This window comes from Cynocephalus volans, chromosome 7, assembly GCF_027409185.1.
Source record: "Cynocephalus volans isolate mCynVol1 chromosome 7, mCynVol1.pri, whole genome shotgun sequence".
In the NCBI taxonomy this organism is placed as follows: domain Eukaryota; kingdom Metazoa; phylum Chordata; class Mammalia; order Dermoptera; family Cynocephalidae; genus Cynocephalus; species Cynocephalus volans.
In genome coordinates this window covers 74973291-74993835 of record NC_084466.1, presented here as the reverse complement: position 1 = coordinate 74993835, position 20545 = coordinate 74973291, and the positions used below count along the sequence as shown (strand labels likewise).

At 31.4% G+C, this 20545-nt stretch overlaps 1 protein-coding gene across 1 annotated transcript in view; it reads left to right on the top strand.

Annotated features, from left to right (window-relative positions):
- NBEA (neurobeachin) overlaps window positions 1–20545 on the top strand; it is a 657479-nt gene that overhangs the window by 298647 nt on the left and 338287 nt on the right. The window contains exon 34 of the mRNA XM_063101747.1: window positions 10210–10271. Coding sequence (XP_062957817.1) covers window positions 10210–10271 — 62 coding nt within the window. The remainder of the gene's footprint in view (window positions 1–10209; window positions 10272–20545) is intronic.

Below are 20545 nucleotides of genomic sequence, written 5' to 3'. Positions count from 1 at the left end.
CTTCTAGCGAAGTTATCTGTTTCCTGTTTGCCCCTTTGTGCTCATATTGTCCATCATATGCATATTGTGTTGATATTTTAAAAGGCCAATTTTAATACATAAGAAAATATTTTCTAATTTTTAAACTATTTGGAATGTGTTTTATTAGAGGTATTATGTGCGTATGTGTATGTGCATATATATACATACACATACATATACATGGAGAGAAAGAGAGTGAGTTTGAATTTGTCATGTACATAAGAAAGCAATTCTGAAAGTAATTGGAGAAAAATACTGCACATCACTTAGCTACGGAAGGATCTGGTACAATTAAATTCACTATACCATATCCATGTATACTAAGTAGGAAAAAAGTAGTTGTACAAGTATTTCAATGTTTTTACTATGTCTTTACACAATTTTTAGGTTATAAAATATGTTGAGAAATATAAATGTAAAGAAATGTGAATTGCTACACAAATGTAGTGTGTATTATGATTTTGATATTTTAAGGTGTTTTCCTGACATTCTTTAAGTATTTGTGTATGTACATTATTATCCTTGGCTTTCAGAGCTCAGGACAATGAGTTTTTCACATATTATTTACTCATTGTAAGAATACCCCTCTGCCATCATATTGGTTGATCTTTTAGCCTCTGCTCGAACATTTCTAGTGACAGAATTTTAACTTATAGCTCCTTTTATTAGACTGTCCTTTCTAAATTAAGCAAAATCTTTCCTTTGTACAGCCTTCTTCTATTAAGCCTAGTATTTTTCCATTATTTTCTGCAGTAACTCTTTCCTAGAAACCTTCTCATTTGCAAAGTGGGAATCTTTGGTTTCCTGTAACTATTTCCTATGCCTCATACCATCCTGTTATTTTTCCTACAGATAGACTACCAAGATTGTGGAAGTTTTTTTTCATGAGGGTACTTCAAAAGGCTGTGGAAAAATAGAATTAAAAGATAATATGAATCTTCCCATGAACTTTTTGAAGTACCCTCATACGTGGTGAGAGTTTAAGATTATTTTTCTATTTCAACTGTTCTTACCTCTGGACTTTTCCTGGAGAACTAAGCTTTTCCTTCTTTGTTTGCTTATAAATTATTTTCCTGTGAGGTGTCTGTATTTTCACAGTTTTCTTTTGTATATACGTTGTCCCTCCATGTAGAATTGTTTTTATATTTTTGCTTGGTATTTAGCTAACGAAATCTATTGGTTATATATAAATTAAATATAAACTCTATTGTGAGGAACAGAATCCATGAAAGCTACAGTTAATACTTTGATACCAATTTTACCTGCTAGAGGATTATTTTCTTTTCCTTCTTCTCTATATGGAAATATGACCTGTGATGCATGATATACATTATCCATACCTAAAATGTTGTTCTGTCTCTACTCAATAGAGTTCTTCTAATTGCACTAAGTGTAACCAAAGAAATTTTTTTGATTAAATGTATTATTATTTTAACTTTAAAAATAGTTTCTGAAAAGGATTATAGAGCTAATTTCAATAACACTGCAATGAAACATGTAAACTAAAATATTCTCACATTAAATGTGTTTTCTATTTATGTGTTTGTTGTAGAGAGAATTCTTGGGGCTAGATACACTCCAGACTAGAAGATGTTTGTATCAATTTAAACTGATCCTATTTTACAGATTGAATAATATCATTTGTGATTGCTGATATTGTTGTGGTCCCTAAGTCAGTTTTTCCCTAGAAATTAATAACTGTATATTACATCAAGTTAAATATATCCTAGCGATATTTCTTAATTCCACCATTTCCTTACAATCACAATAGGAATTACTTTGATGTCATTTATCCTGCTAAGCAAGTCAACATCCTAAAATGGTTCTGAGCTAATGCTTGGTCTCCTCATATTAAACTGATCAGTTTATCTGCCAGTGTCCTCTATTAGAATGCATGCTTCTCTAGCACACGGAATGTATCTCTTTCATATTTGTAGCTGGCATGTAGTAAGTATACAGTACTGTTTTTAGAACTGAATCATTGCCGTTAAGTCTTGGAAATGACTAGCTCCTCACTTTTTGATGCATTTTTTATGGCCATTTATTTGATACCATTGGGAGATTTCCCAGTTCGTATGATTTCAAAACATAAATGTTTGTAATAGATCTGTGTCGTATTGTAAAAAGGATTAGAAGAGATAAAAGTACCATTTACTTTTAGCTTATAAGTAGATCTATTTTATGCTAGAAGTGGTTTCTTTCATTGCAAAGCAATTCACATACTGACTTATATCCTTTATCGTTATTGGACCATATTCAGGCATATAACCTATAATTTGACACTAAGATCTCACTCTGAATTATGGATAGTTGTGAGCTGGATATAAGATTTTCTCGTTGGGCAAAATAATCTTGTTTAATTCAGTGATCTGTACTTTTTTGTGTGTATGTATGTATGTGTTGTGTGTAATCTATGGCATATTGTCCCACTAAAGTATTCCTTGGGTGGAATCATATGCTTATAATAATTTCTGTGACTTTTGAGAATATCTTCAATGTTATAAAATTGAAGGAACGTCCAAGAGCCTATTTCATTCCTAAGAATGAATGAAAGTGTACTGATTACTCATCTCTGTTTAATATTTTGCTCTAAATAGAGGATTCAGTAAAGAAAACAGCTTAGGTCAAATTTGAGAATTTATTGCTTTGAGTGCAGGTAAGGAGCTTTGTGAAGGTCTAATTTATTTTCTCAGGGTGTATTAACAATTTAAGCCTATAGTTATTGGATAAAATTAATATACTTTTGAAAATAAGTGAAAGTGAAAATAAAATTACTGATCTTTACGTGAGCCTACCTTAACCAGAAATCTTTTTTTTTTTTTTTTTTTTTGGCTGTTTATGTCTTAATCACAATAATTATCAAATGATTTCCTTTTACTAATTATGTTTCTTAGTTTTTTATCTTTGACTTCATGAGTGTATTATTATGAAAAGAAAAGTGGTACATAGCATTTTCATTTTATGTGGTATATTTATTAAGTATTTGAAAGAAAAAACATTGTTTTTTTCTATTACAAAATAAAGAACTTAAAGATGTATATTACTACAAAAGCAACTTTAAATTTATTTAAATTTGAGAACTTAAAATTATTAAATATATTTGAGAATTTAGATAAACGAAAATCAGGATTTAGGTAGTTTGGAACTATAGCTATACAACTTGTACTTTTATATAGTATGTTTAAAAGGAGAATCCCACATTTTATACAATATAAATTATTTTATATTAATATGAAGGCATTAGAATAGCCATTTTATTTAAATGTAAGTATTCATGTGATTTAATCATATGACTGTTTGACTTGGGATATTTTCTTCTCTTTTGATCAATAATTCTTGAAATGAACATATGGTTAAAATACATCTATCATTCTAAATATTTATTTGGGACTACAGTCTTTTTTGAACATGTCAAAATTTGAACCAGACATAGGTTAGTAGTTTTAGAATTGAGGCTTTTGGAATTTGAAGGAGCTCAGGGAGAAGAAAGTTGGTGCAGAGGAGTGATAGAGGAATAACAATAGGTTCTATAATTAAATTTAATCCAAAGAGAATTGCAAGATCCAGATGATTTATGATAGTTAAAATGTCTCTTATTTCCCTTATTTCATCCTTATTCATTGCTCTTGTGATTAAATGAGGATGTCAAGGAAAGGGCAACACACTCAGGTCAATTACCTTCTGTAATGGAAACTTGAGTCTAATACTGTGAATAAAAGTATCTCATGCAAAACTCAAAAATAATTGTTTTATGTTATTTGAAGTCATAGTGTTTTACCATAATTATTTTTTCAGTATAATACTATCTAGAATCTTTCTGAAATGTATATTTGTATGACTTATCTCTTTAACTGGGCTCTTAGCTTCTTGATGCCAAAAACTGTCTCATCTCCGAAAATCTCATAGATCCTTACTCAATGTAAGACCTACAGCAGTGGCTTAATTACAGTTCTTTAAATAAATTATTTAATAAAAATGTCTCAAGAAACAGCCAACCCAAAATTTAATTAATACCAACTAATTTGGAAATTGTAATCCATTTTTAGTATGTGTAAATGAAAAATAGTATTTCAATGGAACGTGCAAACAGAAGTGAAAGTTACATGGAAAAAAAAAAAGAGTGACACTGGACATGAAGAATTTGCCAGAATGTTTCCCCTGATTTGACATTTTTGATGAAATAGGACAAGCACATGATTTCTAATGCATAAGTAACGAGTAAAATTGGGGCAGTGTTTAACAGTTAAAGGTGTTAATAATAATGTTAATAATGCCATAACAATATTCTCTTCAGCTCAGTTCATATTGCAGTCAGATCACTAGTAAAAATCTATAGTAACCATCACTATAGATTCACTTATTGTGATCTATCATTCTGTAGAAGAATTATCCATGAGTCTTATGAATTTCAACCCTGTCACTTTGCAAAAAATTCTCAGCAGAAGCAAAACTATGAAAAAGAAAAAATATCCACGGTCAGTAAGATTCTGAACAATTTCAACATTCTGAATTTACTATTTAAAAGCAGTTAGTCAACCATTCCCATATGGAAATAGATTTTCAGTCTTCTGAACATATGCAATTTCTGTGGAGAAATATATAATATCAAATTACTTTGAAATTACAATTAAAATTAATGAAATTAATGTCTTTATGAATCTTTCAAAATATTTTATGTAAGACCACTTGTTTATGTATTGTATATGGATGTTTTTGCACTACATGGCAGAATTGAGTGGTTGTGACAGAAACTTATGGCCACTAAATCAAAAATATTTACTATCTGGGCCTTTATAGATAACATTTGCTGACCCATGATGTATATGATATATCCAGAAACTTCAGTTTTGTTCCTATTCTAAAGACAATAAGACACCATAAGTTTGTGATAACTTAGTTTTTAGCAAACTGAAGAAATGAATGAATGAATGAGTGATTAGTATTAGCTGTCTGTTAGTGGGACTCTTATAAAAATTCCACAATTACATTTTCTTCACAAATTTGTTATCTGTGTGACTTATGCATGTATGGTTTCTCTGAGTTATAGCATTTATATCTACAAAACAACCAACCAATCCTAAAGCTCAAAATTAAAATTTTTAGCCTATGTTCCTAATCTTGTCCAGAATGAAACTTATTACTATCTTTCAACAAACCTACTTCTTCTTTTGTTTTCCTTAATCTCTGTTAAAGGTATCATAGTTCACACTTTGCTCCTTTACTCTACTCTCTGACCTCATATTCAGTTGTCTAAAATATTTTATTAAGTCTCACTCCAGAATGTTTTTCAAATCTGTCTCTATTTGCATTGCCACGGCCTTCAGCTCAGGCTTTCATTATCACGACTAGATTTTGTAGTTACTGGTTCCTTCCTATACCAGTGACGGAACGTGATCTTGCCAAAACACATCTCTCTGACCCCTGCTTAAAATCCTTAAGTGGTGGTTCCCTGTTAACAATAGGAATAGTATACCATACATGGCTCTGCTTCCTGACTCTGTCTTCATTTCCAGTCACTTCCTTCCATCTTTCTTTGCACTGCACAACATAACATTTCAACTCCATTTTACTGACTATATCATGCTTCTTTAGACCTCAAACATTTCTCTGTTGGCCTGGGATGACCTTCCTATATTTCCCTTTTTTCCTAGATAGGCTCGCATCATTTAATTCAAATGTCAAATTTCCCATAAATACTTCTACGCAGAGTTGTTTACTGCCCTTTCTGTAACACCTTATGTTCTGTATGAACCCCTAGGATCTTGTGTCATGATTATTTGTTTACATAATCTGTTCTACTTTCCTTCCTTCTTTTTAAACTTAGTATATGCCATGGTCTAGGGCTATGGTCAGTACATACTGTTTGAATGAATTACGCTCTTGTTCTAAAAAAAAAATGCACTTGTGTTTCCTCAAAATTTTGGTTATCTTTTTTTCTCTTTCAACCACAGTAAATAATGGTTTCTAGATTTATTGATTCAATTAATATTTATTGACAATATATTTAAAGCACCTAGTCATTGATGTCGATGAGAGTCTCCTCTGTTGGAAGAGGACCCTTACTGAAAGAAAACTTATGTTGCTTAAAAGATGAGTTCCATCTAAGAGTATGATTCCTTGCTTGTCCCTGGAGTGTGTAATTCCCTCTACCTCCCCCCATAAGGAACACTCTGGTACAGATGGAATTTCTTCACACTATTTTAATGCTTAAAGGCTCTTTTAACCTGATCTTCAAATTTAACAGATGCATAAAGTCAGACCCACAGATTGATGGAAAAGAGTCTGACAGTTCTTTATTAAAACAGCATCGCTGTGCCTTTCAGTAGTCTTTGTATTAAAGAAAGATAGTTTTGTTCCAAAGGCCACACTCCTGACTTCACACTCATTTTGGTGGTTTCTAATCTGGTTTATCTTTTGTTGCATTTTTTTATTTGTTTGTTTTGTTTTGTTTTTTAAATGGGGAGAGAATAGTTCTGAAAGTAAGAACTAACTTCCTACTCCAGTAAGTGTGAATCCAAGAGAACTGCCAGTTTTGGGGTAATGGTTTACTCAGCTATATTCAATTTGTTTACTGCCTGGAACTGGAACACCTCAAATTTGTCCACCCAATTAATCTCAGGTCCTTATACATTAACCACTCAGTTAGCTGACTTCACCTTTCAACAATATAGTTCATAATATGTTCAAAAGCTCTCATGACAGTTTTTCCTCACTATTAGAGTACCTCCCATATATAAAAAAAGCCTTCCTCATAGGCCCTCACATGTTTATTGTCTGCATTCCAAGTGGTCGTTTTATACTGGCAGTATGGTTTGCAGTATTGGATCAGTATTTCTGGTCAGAATATTTTGGTGAATATATATTTTTTGATAAAAATTTCTTTTAATTGGCACACATTCCTAACTAGATTTTTGTTGGGGGGTACATATGTACAGCTCCTTTGGGGCTACTACTTGATTGACAAGGCACAGATTGTCATCATAGAATAGGAATGCCATAACCAGTCCGTAGTATCATTTCCCTTATTTTATAATTTGCTCTAAAGTTTTCTTCTTAACTTTCAAAACTATTTAGAATTTCTTTCAATATTTATCTATGAAATTACCCCAGCCTTCCAGTCTTACTTTCAAACTCTAGTCATCCATCCTCCAAGCTGTGAAGTCTCTTCAGATTTTCTCTGTTCCCTGCTCCCTCTGTACTTCTTGCTTAAGCTAGTGATTTTTGTTTGCATGTCTAACCAACATACACTATCTTCAGTCAGAAAACTATCAACGTCATTCATGACCTTTCTCATAATTGTATATTGCCATCCTATGATGGCAAATTATTTTTGTGGCTCTGCAGCAAACATCAAATGGGCTTTCCAGTTAGATGACTTGAATTCAGGTCCCAATTCTACCACTTATGGAATGAAACACCTCCTCAGGCTAGTCACCAAATCTCTTCAATTTTTATTTATAAAATAAAGTAACAATAACTAATTCAAAGAGTTATTTACAGAATTGAATGAGGCAGCATATATGAAAGTTTTTTGTAAATTATAAAGCTCTGTGTAAATTTTAGATAATCTTAGATTGAATTAAAATATGGAGCACTTGGAAAAGTGTAGATGGTAATGTCTTATTTAATACTGTAAACTCCTTAGTGCAAGTACAAAAAGGATAAACTCAACCTTTTTGAGACATACGAGTACACTTGTGAAATATTTGCCTTATGCTTATGCAGCTTAAGAGTTATTTATAGCATCGCCAGATAAATTTGGCTTTCTTGAGCTTATGATTAAAGTTATACAAAATCATGCTTGTTACTTACATCTTAAATTTTCAAATATGGGTGGTTTTTTCTTTTGAAAGTATGCAGGGCTAAAATGTCATTAGAAAATGCTTATATTTTCAATATATCTGTAGTAAAACATTTGGGTTTACCTATTTTTTGTTTGTTTTTGTAATACCCTTCTTAACACTTAGAAATAGTTCCACCCAGAGTGATTATATTAGTCCATTTCTATTGCTTATGACAAAATACACAGAACTGGGTATTGTATAAAGAAAATGAAATTTATTGCTTACGGTTTTAGAGGCTCGGAAGTCGAAAGTCCACGGAACACATCTGGGGAAGGCTTTCTTTGGTGGTGGCTTCAGTGACAGCAGGGTATCACTTTGCGAAAATGGTGGAGCAGAGAGAGACTTCCTTATTCACTCTCTTTTTAAAGCCCTCAGAACCACACCCCTGACCACCATTTTTAATCCATTCACTACCGCAGGGTCCTACAATCCAATCATCTCTCCAAGGCTCTACCTTTCAATTACTGTAATAGGATTTCCCACCCTCTTAACAGTCACAGTAGGGGCTGTTTCTAATACTTAAAACTTGGGGGACACAATTCAAGCTTCACATAACTCAATCCACTACAGTGATTAAATAATTTTTGAAGGTAGATAAGTTCTTCCAAAATTTACTCTGCTTATGTTCTCATTGTCAAGGTTAGGTTTTACCCCCCCTTTTCTTTTGAGGAGTATTCATTAGTTCATTCTGTCCAAAACTAATTAGATAAAACACATTAATAAAGGTGTGAGTTCTATGAAGTTGAAATCAGAATGGCTTTTGACAGAGTCCTGAGAGTACTACTGTTTGCAAATTGCAATTTTGTGACCCTATCAATTTTTTTTCATTTCTTTTGAACAAAATGTTAATGAAGTATTTGTTCATTGATGGAGTGATATAGTATTCGTAAAAATTATGAATGTTCTTGCTATATAGGGTTTTTTAAGAAGTTTGTTTTAAAAAATTAGTCTTTGAAAAATAAATGTGCATGCTTTTCCTCATTTTTAAGTTGTTATGTATTAAAAATGAATACACAAAATATATGGTGAATAATTCTTTATGTCAAAGCCTTATTGTCTAAATTGATATAAGTGTGTGTCTTAATTATGATCTTTTGGCCTTTTTGTTTTTGTCAGAATTCAAATAGTTGAGTAGCCAACAGGTGATAAATGTCTCATTAATCTTTCTGACTCTCCAGCTCTTGAGCATCAGAATTCCTGATCAATTACACCAATTGTCTCTTAAATGAGCCTTTCACATCTGCCTCTTATTTCATTAGTTAACTGTCTGCCCAAAGATCTGATAAAATGGAATACTAGTGCCTTTTTACAACTCGTTCTGTTGGTCTGTACAATAAGGATAGGGTCGTTAGCAAAATTGGCACAAAAGGGTATTTAACCACTACCTACAATAAATATAAATGCTAGTGTCTAGAAGGCATTCGAGGCTATTTATTGAAATCAACTTAAGAAAAAAAAAATAACTGGTTTTGCTTCAACTTTAGTATATGATGCTTTTAATGATTGATTACATTAGTCCTCCAAAAGAAAGTCTATTTGTTATTTTAATTTTAGAAACAGTGAAAAACTTTTAAAAACATATTTAAAATTAGCAAACATTATGATTAATGTACTGTTATACAGAGATTATTAATCCTTGGTTATGTCTTCCTCTGTGTTGGCACTTTTCAAATAGGATCTGCTTTCTTATTACATGTACATAGGCTCTTAACACAGCGCCCAGCACATAGTAAGCGATCAATGAGTAGTAGCTATTATTACGTATACGTTGTTACGTGCAATTCTTTTTTTCTTCTAGTATCAATTCTGAGAGTTTGGAAGCAGAGCAGTGTAAGATTTTATAAATGTTGCCTGATGTGTTAATCATTTGTGAAATTTATTTTTTATTATTTTAAAAATCATTTAGTAACTGATAAGCTACAGGGAGTTACCTATTTGTAAATTATTTTGTCTTTGGGAAGAAAATTTAGACAGATCTTCAGTTGTTCTTCACTCCAGGAGATAATCACATAGGAAGTGTTTTTGGATTAAAAGCTGCTTTAACTATCTTATAAATTTCAATAACCTTTCCCACCTAGTTTAAGTATAAGAAATGCCTTGACCAAATAAATAACCAAAGCATGAAGTCGATTTTTTAGTAATTTTCACATCATCCTGAATATCTGAATATTTTAAAATTAATGTAATAAAAATAAATGTATGTTAGGTGAACATTTCTGTTCATTTTATTTTAGCAATTCTACTTCAAAGGAAGTTTTATATGTTACAACTATATAACGAATTAGCTTGGAATGATGATTTCTGCCATTGTAGTTTCATGCTGATTAACCTTTCTTTGTTGTAGGCCTTGTTTGTATGAAGTCCAGCACATCCGTGGTTGAGCTTGTCATGCTGCTGTGTTCTCAGGTACAAAATCTCATTTGCTTGAAATCTCATCTCAATCTCATAAATATATGAGGATTTTTTTGTGTGACTAATAATAATATGAATGTGCATATACACGTGTATACTTATAAAACTTCCATTTCTTATCCTGTAGTCAAAGAAAATGATTTACGTGGAGATATATTAGTATGTAGATGATCATACCGTGAAAATATTGACTTTTTCTCCCTCTTCCCTCTTCTGCTCTTTTTAGTGTTCTTATTCCCTTCTACCCTCCCTATCTTTCCTTGTTCCCATTGTGTCTCTTCAAATACGTGTGTGTGTGTGTGTGTGTGTGTGTGTGTGTAATTAGTTATTGGTCTTTTGATATCCTTCTCTTCCCACCTTTTAAAAATTGATATAGTATAATTTATAATTTTGAAGTGAATTGTTAATTACATTGTTTCTTCTTCTCTATTGGATTAGAGATAATGAAAACTAAGTATTTTTCACCCAAAAGCCAAACAAGGTATATAATATAACTCATTAGCGAGTGGTCTTTGATATATCTTGCTGCTTTCCCTTTTTTTATGTGTAATTTGTAGATATCAGTATAAATTCTAAAAATTATCTTATGCTATTTATCTTTAATGATCAGAATTAAAAATAAAATTATAATTGTTGAGCACTGTTTCTTGTTAACAATTAAACTAAAATAACTACACTAAAAATAAACATATATTACATCTTTTCTGATAATTAAAATAGGAACCTAATGGTGGTCTTTCTCACCAGCTCTATCAAATCTCCTAGTAATTCTGATTATTATGTAAGTCTTACGTATTTTGTCATATCAGAATGAAAAAAGAGCTGAAATGTATTTGTAATAAGTAGTTATTACATATATTCCTAGTTTCCTCAGTAGAAAGAAAAATATATCTAAACAATCTCTAGTTACTGGCCTGAGGTCTGACTAAAACCACTGCTATCTCTGAAATAAACAACGATATGACTTTAGTTAAACCTTTAAAACACCAACAAAAACAAGCAAAACAAACAAAAAAACTTACCAATTGATTTTCAGTTTTCAGATTTATGTTCTTCAAGAATACATTCATATGGTAATCATTAGGTCCATTTCCCCTTTTTAGCCAGGAAGAATATTGATAAGGAAGAAGTTAAAGAAAACAGTCCTGACAGGAGTTCATCTTCAGGGCATTTGAAAATTCTGTTACTTAATGCTGAAGTCCTGAGTTCAAGAGACATTCTGAGAGATCTATCTGGACGGACCTTTTAGGTTCATGATGATGCACATTTTTTAAAAAACTGCTTTTATGGAAAGAAATAGCTTACAATTCCTTCTTCCTTAGCCCTGGGTTTCACTGCAGTTCAAAGGAATAAAGAGGAATGTAGCATTAGGATCTAGTGTCTTTGATGGCCTCATCATCGAATCATAGGTTTAACATTACTCATTTGCTGGCTCCAGGAATTCCTGCCATTAAGGGCCCTAGAGATGAAACTTTGCCTCAGATATTGATTGAAAGGAAGAGTGAGAAATTTAAGCTCTCTATGCAGTGCACTTTCTTTCAATGTTTCAGCAAAGCAATATTATAAACGTGTCTCTCTGTTTGATTTTTAAGTTGAATTTTTAAATAATTCAGTGTGTTTAAATATTTCAGGTGGTTAATTGAGTAAATGTATGTCAATTAAGTGACCTAAAAATGTATGCTTATTTAAAAAATAGCTCCCAATTGTTTTGTTATTTTTTGTTCAAATGAAATATTGCTTTCCACAAAATATTTTTAAAGACACAAACAAGTAATCCTCCTTCAAACCAATTCAGGTGGGAGGAGTTTACTATATTACTATAAACCATCTTTGTAGATCATTAATTGGGTTTGTGAATGTTTAAATCCCTTGGTTTTAAGTACACACATAAAAAATGGACATGTCTTTAAAGTTTCTTGAAATAATCTGCCATTTTTCTGTACTATTCAAATTCAAGATGATTTATGTTTTATTTTCATCCATTAGCAGGGCAACATAACAGTAGCTTACCTCTGATAGAAAAGAGAAATACAGTTAATGATGCTGTGGAAATTGCTTGGCATAGCTCTCTCTTCTACAGGCCTTAATGCATCTCTTCCACAGTGGAGCTGATCCCTGTAGAATTAGCACAGTTCTGTAGGCTGTCTTTGTGCCAAGGCAGAAGGCACTTCTGATGAATTTTTAAAGCTGCAGAGTTCTGAGTTCTTTTTGTTTTCACAGTCAACCCTTTGTAAGTATTGATAGCTTCATGTCGTTATATAGATGAGCAGTATTTGTACTAATAAAAATAGTTGAAAATCTGAATGATAATTATCTTGATGCACTATAGATATACTTTTTGCCACAGTGAAAAATACAACTAAGATATTGTTCACATTGTGATTTAATTCTTGGTTAAAATAAGTTGTCAATACAAATAGAGTTTTCAAGTTTATTTGCTTAAAATCTCCACTTCTTTTTCGAAATTTAGATAAACACATTGAAAGATAAAATTTTGTTGGAGATAATAGGAAGCTAAGAATTAACAAAGGAAAGGAAAACACAACTTTTTTTAGTATTTTGTTTTTGTTCCAACACATTAGATTTTTTTGATGCTTTTCATTTTCATTTTGGAAATTTCATGTTAACTAGTAAATATTATTAAGGGTATTAGCTTTCCTTTCCTTCTTCTCTGAGCTCCTTAATAAACTTACTATTGCCAGTAGTTTTTGTCCAAAATATGGTCTAAATTTACATGAGATCATATTACAAATGTCTGAAGGTACTTGTCAAAGATAATTCGGTTCATATGGGCAGACTTTTAAACTCCAAGGGACATGCCATCCAGTCAGCTCCCCAGTGGAATTTTATGTGTCTGTGGAAGTATATTTTAAGTTTTAAGAAGAAGCTGTTAGCATTATCACCGTGATTCATTTATTGTTCTACAAATACACAAAACATTTTGAACTATATTCTGGATAATTTATTTTCCATGTTGATCTTATGACACAAAAATAAATTTTAAGCATTAACTATTTTTCTTCACTTTTAATTTGTATTAAAGTTGCAGTTAGTGGCATCTTTTTTTTAAAAAAAGAATTTGGTTTTCTGTCATATTGCAGTGAAATGAACTGAAGTAAAATAATAATGTATGTGACACAGTCAGTGCTTAATGTTTCCTACAGGTTCTTCAGTATATCACAGGTCTGATATTGTCTTCCGTCACAGCTTTTTTTTAAGCTTTACAATCAGATGTGGTTGAAGTGCTTTACATTATTCTTTATATGTACTTATTTTTCCATTACATTATCTGATGGTATTGTGTTCTTTGATGAATAGCAGATTTAGTTTTCAAGTAATCTTTTTTAGGTACTATAATAGTTTCTAATTATTTCCAGATTTTTTTTTTAGGAAGTTTCCATGAGAGGTACTCCAGAAAAATTGAGTGATGTTATCCCATAGGATTTCTTTAAGTTTTTGTAAGTAAAGCTTAGCAGATGTCACTTGTATTTTTCTGTGCCTTATCAGTCAATAGAAAATGTTTTATAAATTGAGAAACTTTATGTAAAAAAAAGTGCTTTCTGCCTTGAAACACTGATTAAGCAAATACATGCTTAATAAATCATTTTTATTCTCATTAAAAACCTGGAAATGTATAAGTAACAAAGTAATAAGCTTGCAAGCCTTTTGTTTAAGATCTGTATATGAAGTTACTAACATGAATTATTTTGTGGTTTCTTTTTGACTTTACTCTTTTAAAAATACTTCATATAGTTAAATAAAAAGAATTTTGGTGACTTCACTCATGTAATCAAGGCATAACCCAGGACTTCTGAAGACAGTACTTAAAAAAGAACCACAACTGAAGAACAATATTCCTTTTTCAAGTGATTTGGCCTTTGAACATTTAAAATTTTCATTTTTTCTTCAGTTTGATATAATTTATTCAGATGTTACAAAGGAAAAAGATACACTTTCTTCTTCTAAATGTAATAAATCAAATATTGAGTTACAAAGACATAGATAAGATGAATATAGAGGCCTGTTAAAGAATACTTATTCAGGAGTATTCAGTATTGAAAGGATTTTTGGTGTGTAGATTATAATACCAGAAAGCCAGGGTTGGACTAGGAGATTTTTTCTTTGGAAACATCGTGACATCCTAATTATCATGATGAAATTATGTCACATTTAATTAAGTAATTATTTAGTGACTGCATTTATTTTAGCATTGTGATGGTTTCTAAAGGCTTATTGATATATTATTCCAATTCCTAGTGTTATCTATGAAACTTGCAAGATATGTAGCTGAATTTAAAATCAATGAAGAACAACAAAAAAATATATGGCATGATATCTTAAGCTGAATATAAACAAGTACTATGTATCAACAGTAAGATTTTCATGGAAGGCTTTATTGAGATGGATTAACAATGGGCCCTAAAGATAGCAGGCTTTATATACAGCTCAAGCAGGGAAGGAGCTTCCAGCAGAGAGAACAGTCTGAGCAAAGATCTGGAGAGGTGTGAACCTGTTACATGCTCACTCTGGTGACCAGCCTCATTTGTAGCACATCAGAAATTAAGTAGACAGACAATATATTTATTTGGTTATCTGGGGTATTACCCATTTCCAGGCAATGAATATTGCAAGACCTTCCTGAAGAGTATTTCTAATATAAAATATTGTAATATGTTAGTAGCATATAATTAAGGCTGGTAAGAAATGTCTAACTTTTAAACAGTATTGGGTGGGTTATGGTCATTGCCTTTATAGAAACTTCTGTTTTTAGGAGTGAAGCCACTGTTTCATTTTGAGCATCTAAGGAGTCGTTGCCTTTTTCTATGGACAGTGGCTGCCTCAAATCTTATCTGTGGTATAATTTCATCTCCAAGTTAAAGAGGCAATTTGGGCATTTTCATTTTTTTTTTTTTTTTTTTTTTGGATTTGCTGTGTTTTGTTACATCGTCTTTCTTGCCATAAAAGTTTGTAATATGTTCCAAGTACTATAAATAAAAGTTAAACAGAAGGTTGAAAATGTGGTGAGGAATAAAGTTTGTGGTCAATGTTGATTATAGTAATTATTTTTAATTATTAGAAAATCTGGAGAAAATTATACACTAAAAACGTGGACATTTTGGGGAAAAAGAAAAGGATAGCAATGGGAAATAACTGGAAAATTTCTATTTAATATAATCTTGGGGAGCATGACTGAGAACAATTTGTATCAGGAGGGCAGACTGAATTCTGTGTTATCCACTCAATTATTTGTAGCATTCCTGGATGAAAATCTAATCAAATATTTAAAGAGCATTTAATTCAAATTACTTTTGATTATTTGCATGAGGTCTTTTGTTGGTTATATTTCAACATCTAGAGAAGTTAGCAGGTATAATAAATTTTGAGTCAGTCACTTTTATGTTATAAAATATTTTTTCTAAGCTACCTGTAATGCATATGATACTCATTCATAGAACACTTGCATCCTGTATATTAAGTAGCTTTTATCCAACCTAGATTATAAAAAGAGGTGGAATATAATGGATAAACAAAAGTTCTGAGCTAATCGGTGAAAATGGTAAAATATAAAGTGGAAACAACAGTTCTTTTCTCATGTCTGACGTCTTATAAATTAAATAAGATTGGGATAAAAAGAAATCCATAAGCTTTGGTCACAATATAGGATCATCCTTAACTGCTATAATATCTGTGACAGAGAAGGAATGCAGAATATTCTGAGGTACAGATTTTCCTGGAGCACTGACAATGAGCCCACCACTCTGACCTAAAATCCGATTTCATACTTTGCCACAAGATCCATCCCCATCCCTTCTTCCCAGTTATTTTTGTTTGTTTGTTTTCCCCCATCTTCATTGTCCTGTGTTTACATTGTAAAACTTCTTCAGACACATTAAAACAACTTTGAAAAATAGCAAAAACAATGTGTATGTCCTACAACTGTTACACATTCTCTTGCTTTTTAGTAGATTTTCTTCACTTTGCCTGTGTATAATTCCAACATATTTATTTTTATTAACTATCATGTAATAAGTAGTTTTCTATATCCTCTTTTCTACATTGCACATTTTCTCAGAATCATTTTTTCTGTGGTTTTATTGTGTAGTTTAAGTAATTATAGACTCACGTGTACTCCCATGTACTCTTCCCCCAGCTTCCTCCAATAGTTACCTTACCTGAAAGTGTAGTAGATTATCAAAAACCAGAAAGTTGGTATGAATACAGTACTGTTAACTAGACTGCAGACATTACTCAGCTTTCTCTATATTTTACATGTATTCATTTGTGTATGTATATAGTGCAATGTAATTTTATCCTATGTATTAATGCAACCAACACAATTGTTACTGTTACCTCATATCTTCCCAGTTATTTCAAACTCTGTTTTCATGAAGCTTTTCTGTTTTATTACTGTATAGTTATAATCTCTACATCATTCCCCTAGCATTTGAGTACACAGATCTGGACAGTAGCTATAGGCACCTGTTTGTGTTTTTAATTAGATGTTCTTTTAATTAGATGTTCTTAAATTTGATAAAGGCATGATTTTCTTCATCCATTACATTGCAGTATCCTTTAGAATAAGCCTCATGTCTAGTATTTCCTCTCTTTTTAAAGCATTCTATTTATCCAGGGGAGCAAATAAGTATTATATAATCTCATCAGTATTTTAACATTTATTGAGAGCATTTGAAATTATAAATTATTTAAAACAGTACAGCAGGAAAGACTACTTAATGGTGACACGAAGCTTTAGAGTGTTCCAAGGTCACTTTATGGATGTTATTAATTTCAATTATGCTACAAATTTATACCATACTAAAGTTTGTTTTATTTTTCTATTGCTAGAGATGCCTTCTGTTTTGCTCATCACTATGCCATCTACACCTAATAGAGGTGTCCAGCGCATAGTATAGGTATTTATTAATGACTTATTAATTTACGAATAAAAAGGAATAGTCATCAAGTTGATTTACTTGTTTATTTTTATTGTGGTAAAATATTTATAGCATAAAATATGCCATTTTCATCATTTTAAGTGTACAGTTTAGTGGCAATAATTACACTCACAGTGTTCTGCAATCATTACCACTATTTATTTCCAAAAATGTTCAATACTCCTAATAAAACCTCTGTAACCATTAAACAATAATTTTCCATTTTTCATCCTGCCAATACCTGGTACCTCTATTCTACTTTGTCTCTTTGAAAAGCCTGTTCAAGGTGTTCCATGTAAGTGCAGTCATACATTATATGTCCTTTTGTGTGTGGCTTGTTTTTCTTAACATAGTGTTTTCAAGGTTCATCCATGTTGTAACATATGTCAAAACTTCATTCCTTTTCATACTTCAGTAATATGCTATTATATGCACAGTACCACATTTTGTTTATCCATTCATCTTTTGATGGACACTTGGGTTGTTTCTATTTTTTTGCTATCGTGGTGAATAATGCTGCTTTGAACATTGGCATACACGTATCTATTTAAGTCACTGTTTTCATTTCTGTTGGGCATATACCTAGGACTGGAATTGCTGGGTCGTGGTAATTCTACAATTAACTTTTTGAGGAACAGTCAAGCTGTTTTTCACAGTGGCTTTAAACACCATTTTACATATTCATGAGGAATGCACAAGGGTTCCAGTTTCTCTACATCCTGTCTTAATACTTATTTTCTATGTTTTTGTTTGTTTTGATTTGTTTTGTTCTTCTAATTATATCCATCCTACTGAGTGTGAAGTGGTATCCCATTATGGTTTTTATTTGTGTTTCCCTAATAACTAATGATGTTAAGCATCTTTTTATGCACACATTGGCCATTTGTATGTGAGGGTACTTCCAAAAAAGTTCATGGAAAGATTCATATTATCTTCTAATTCCATTTTTTCATGAACATTTGTAAGTCCCCTCATATCTTCTTTGGAGCAATATCTATTCAAGTTCTTTGCACATTAAAAGAATTTTTTTGTTGTTGAATTTTAGGTGTTCTTTATATATTCTGGATATTAAACCCTTATCAGATATTTAGTGTGCAAATATTTTTTCCATTCTGTGGATGTCTTTCATTCTCTTGATAGTGTCCTTTGATATACAAAAGTTTTAATTTTAATAATCTCCTATTTATGTATTTTTTGGTTATTGTTGCCTATACTTTTAATACCAGATTTATGAAACCATGGACCAATAAAGGTTCATGCAGATTTGCTCCTGTATTTTCTTATGAGTTTTATAGTTTTAGCTCTTAAACTTAGGTCTTTGGTTCATTTTGAGTTAATTTCTGTATACGGTATAAGATAGGGGTTCAGTTTCATTCTTTTTCGTGTGGATGTCTGGTTTTCCCAATACCATTTGCTGAAAAGACTGTCCTTTCCCCACTGAATAGTCTTGGCACCCTTGTGCCATTCAATTAAATATAGATACCCTAGATGATTTGCACATAAATGCAAAATTATTTTCCTTGTTAGTAATATAAACAAAACTTGGTATTATAATATTGTTTTCAAATAGCATTTCCCCTGATTGATACTCTAAACCAGTACTGTCCAATAGAAAGATAATGTGAACCACATACAACTTCACGTTTTCTAATAGCCATATTAAATAAGATGAAAAAGAAACAGATGAGATTAATTTTAATAATATATTTTAATTCAAATATTTTAACATGTAATATCTATTCAAAAATATTCAATGAGTTATTATGCATTCCTCTTTTTTTTTTGTACTGTCTTCAAAATCAGGTATATATTTTATACTTAGAATACAGCTCAATTCACACTAGCAAGAGATTTCAAGTGCTTGTAATAGCCATGTGTGGATAGTAGATGCCATACTAGTCAGCACAGCTCTATTCTTCCCATATGAATATCTGTACTTGTCTTTTTTTTAATGTTAATGTGGTCCAAAAGTGGAACAATCTGTTTCAGAAACCCTGAGTATAGTAGGTCTTCAAACAAAGATCAGCTAATTGTGTTCCAAAGATTTTTACTCTGGGTTAATAATGATGATTTCGAAATTTTTTGTACAACTGTTTTATACTAACACACCTATTGCTGCATGATTATTCATGAATAAATATGAAATATTTAATAGGACTTAATATCTAATTCTGTTTCATGGCATTCAAGATTTAATACTGGCAGTTCCTTCTATTCTTAAGTGATAACATGGATCAGTTGCATAAAGCATTGTATTATCTTACCAGGGCATGAATTGGGATCGTGGGTGCTCCTAGTCTGGTGTGTAGGAGTGTATAAGCCAAGTAGACAGCAGAGCATCAACAGCTCAATGCAGCATGGTTGTTCCCTATTCATTCTTGAAAATAAGGCAATTTTCATAAATAAAATTCTTTTGCTGTGGGATGTGCTATTAGCCTGGATGGTAGTCAGAAAAGATGACTATGTATAAAGGTCACAGAATATGCATCTTGAGAAATATTAAATGTCTATTGTATCATTAGGTTATTTATGAATATTTTTTGAGAAGCTAGACTTCATAGTAGCCAAATAATACCCAACACTTTAGTGACATATTTGAATACTGCCTAGGGCTCTTGATGGTATAATTTCCTTTTTATTTATGTTTTGCTGTATCTTTTTCTTTAGTTATAAGGTATTAAAGATCACTCTACTGACACACCTGTTCTTAGCCCTAGAAAAATAGGACAAAGACCGTCATCAAGAATGTTAGTGATAATACAGTACAGCTTAAGAGAAAATAGTAGTATGTCAATCATAATTCAGACACATAGTAGGCTCTTAATAAATGTGTCCTGTTGAACAAATGTGAGAATATTTTTATGCTAAATCACAGAAATTAGAGAAAGGCATTCATTATTATTTTATTGATTATAGACCAGGACAGGATTTTGATTTATTGTTTTTAAGTTTTAAAAGTTCCTGTTCGGGGGCCGGCCCATGGCTCACTTGGGAGAGTGTGGTCCTGACAACACCAAGTCAAGGGTTAAGATCCCCTTACCAGTCATCTTTCCAAAAAAAAAAAAAAAAAGGTCCTGTTCTGCCAAACTTTCATTTCAAGAACTGAAGTTCTTCAAAATGATATGAATTATTAAATCTTAAACTACTATTTGAATGTAACAAATGCTAACTTTTTAAAATGTTGCATATTTGTTTTTAATTTTTAATTTAAAAATTTTTTTAATTTACAAAGTCAATTTTGAAAGTTTGTAAAAACTTACTCTAGCTTTTACTGTTTTCTACCCAAATAGATCTTAAAATCTGAAACATTTATTTTCTTATTTAATAAAATTG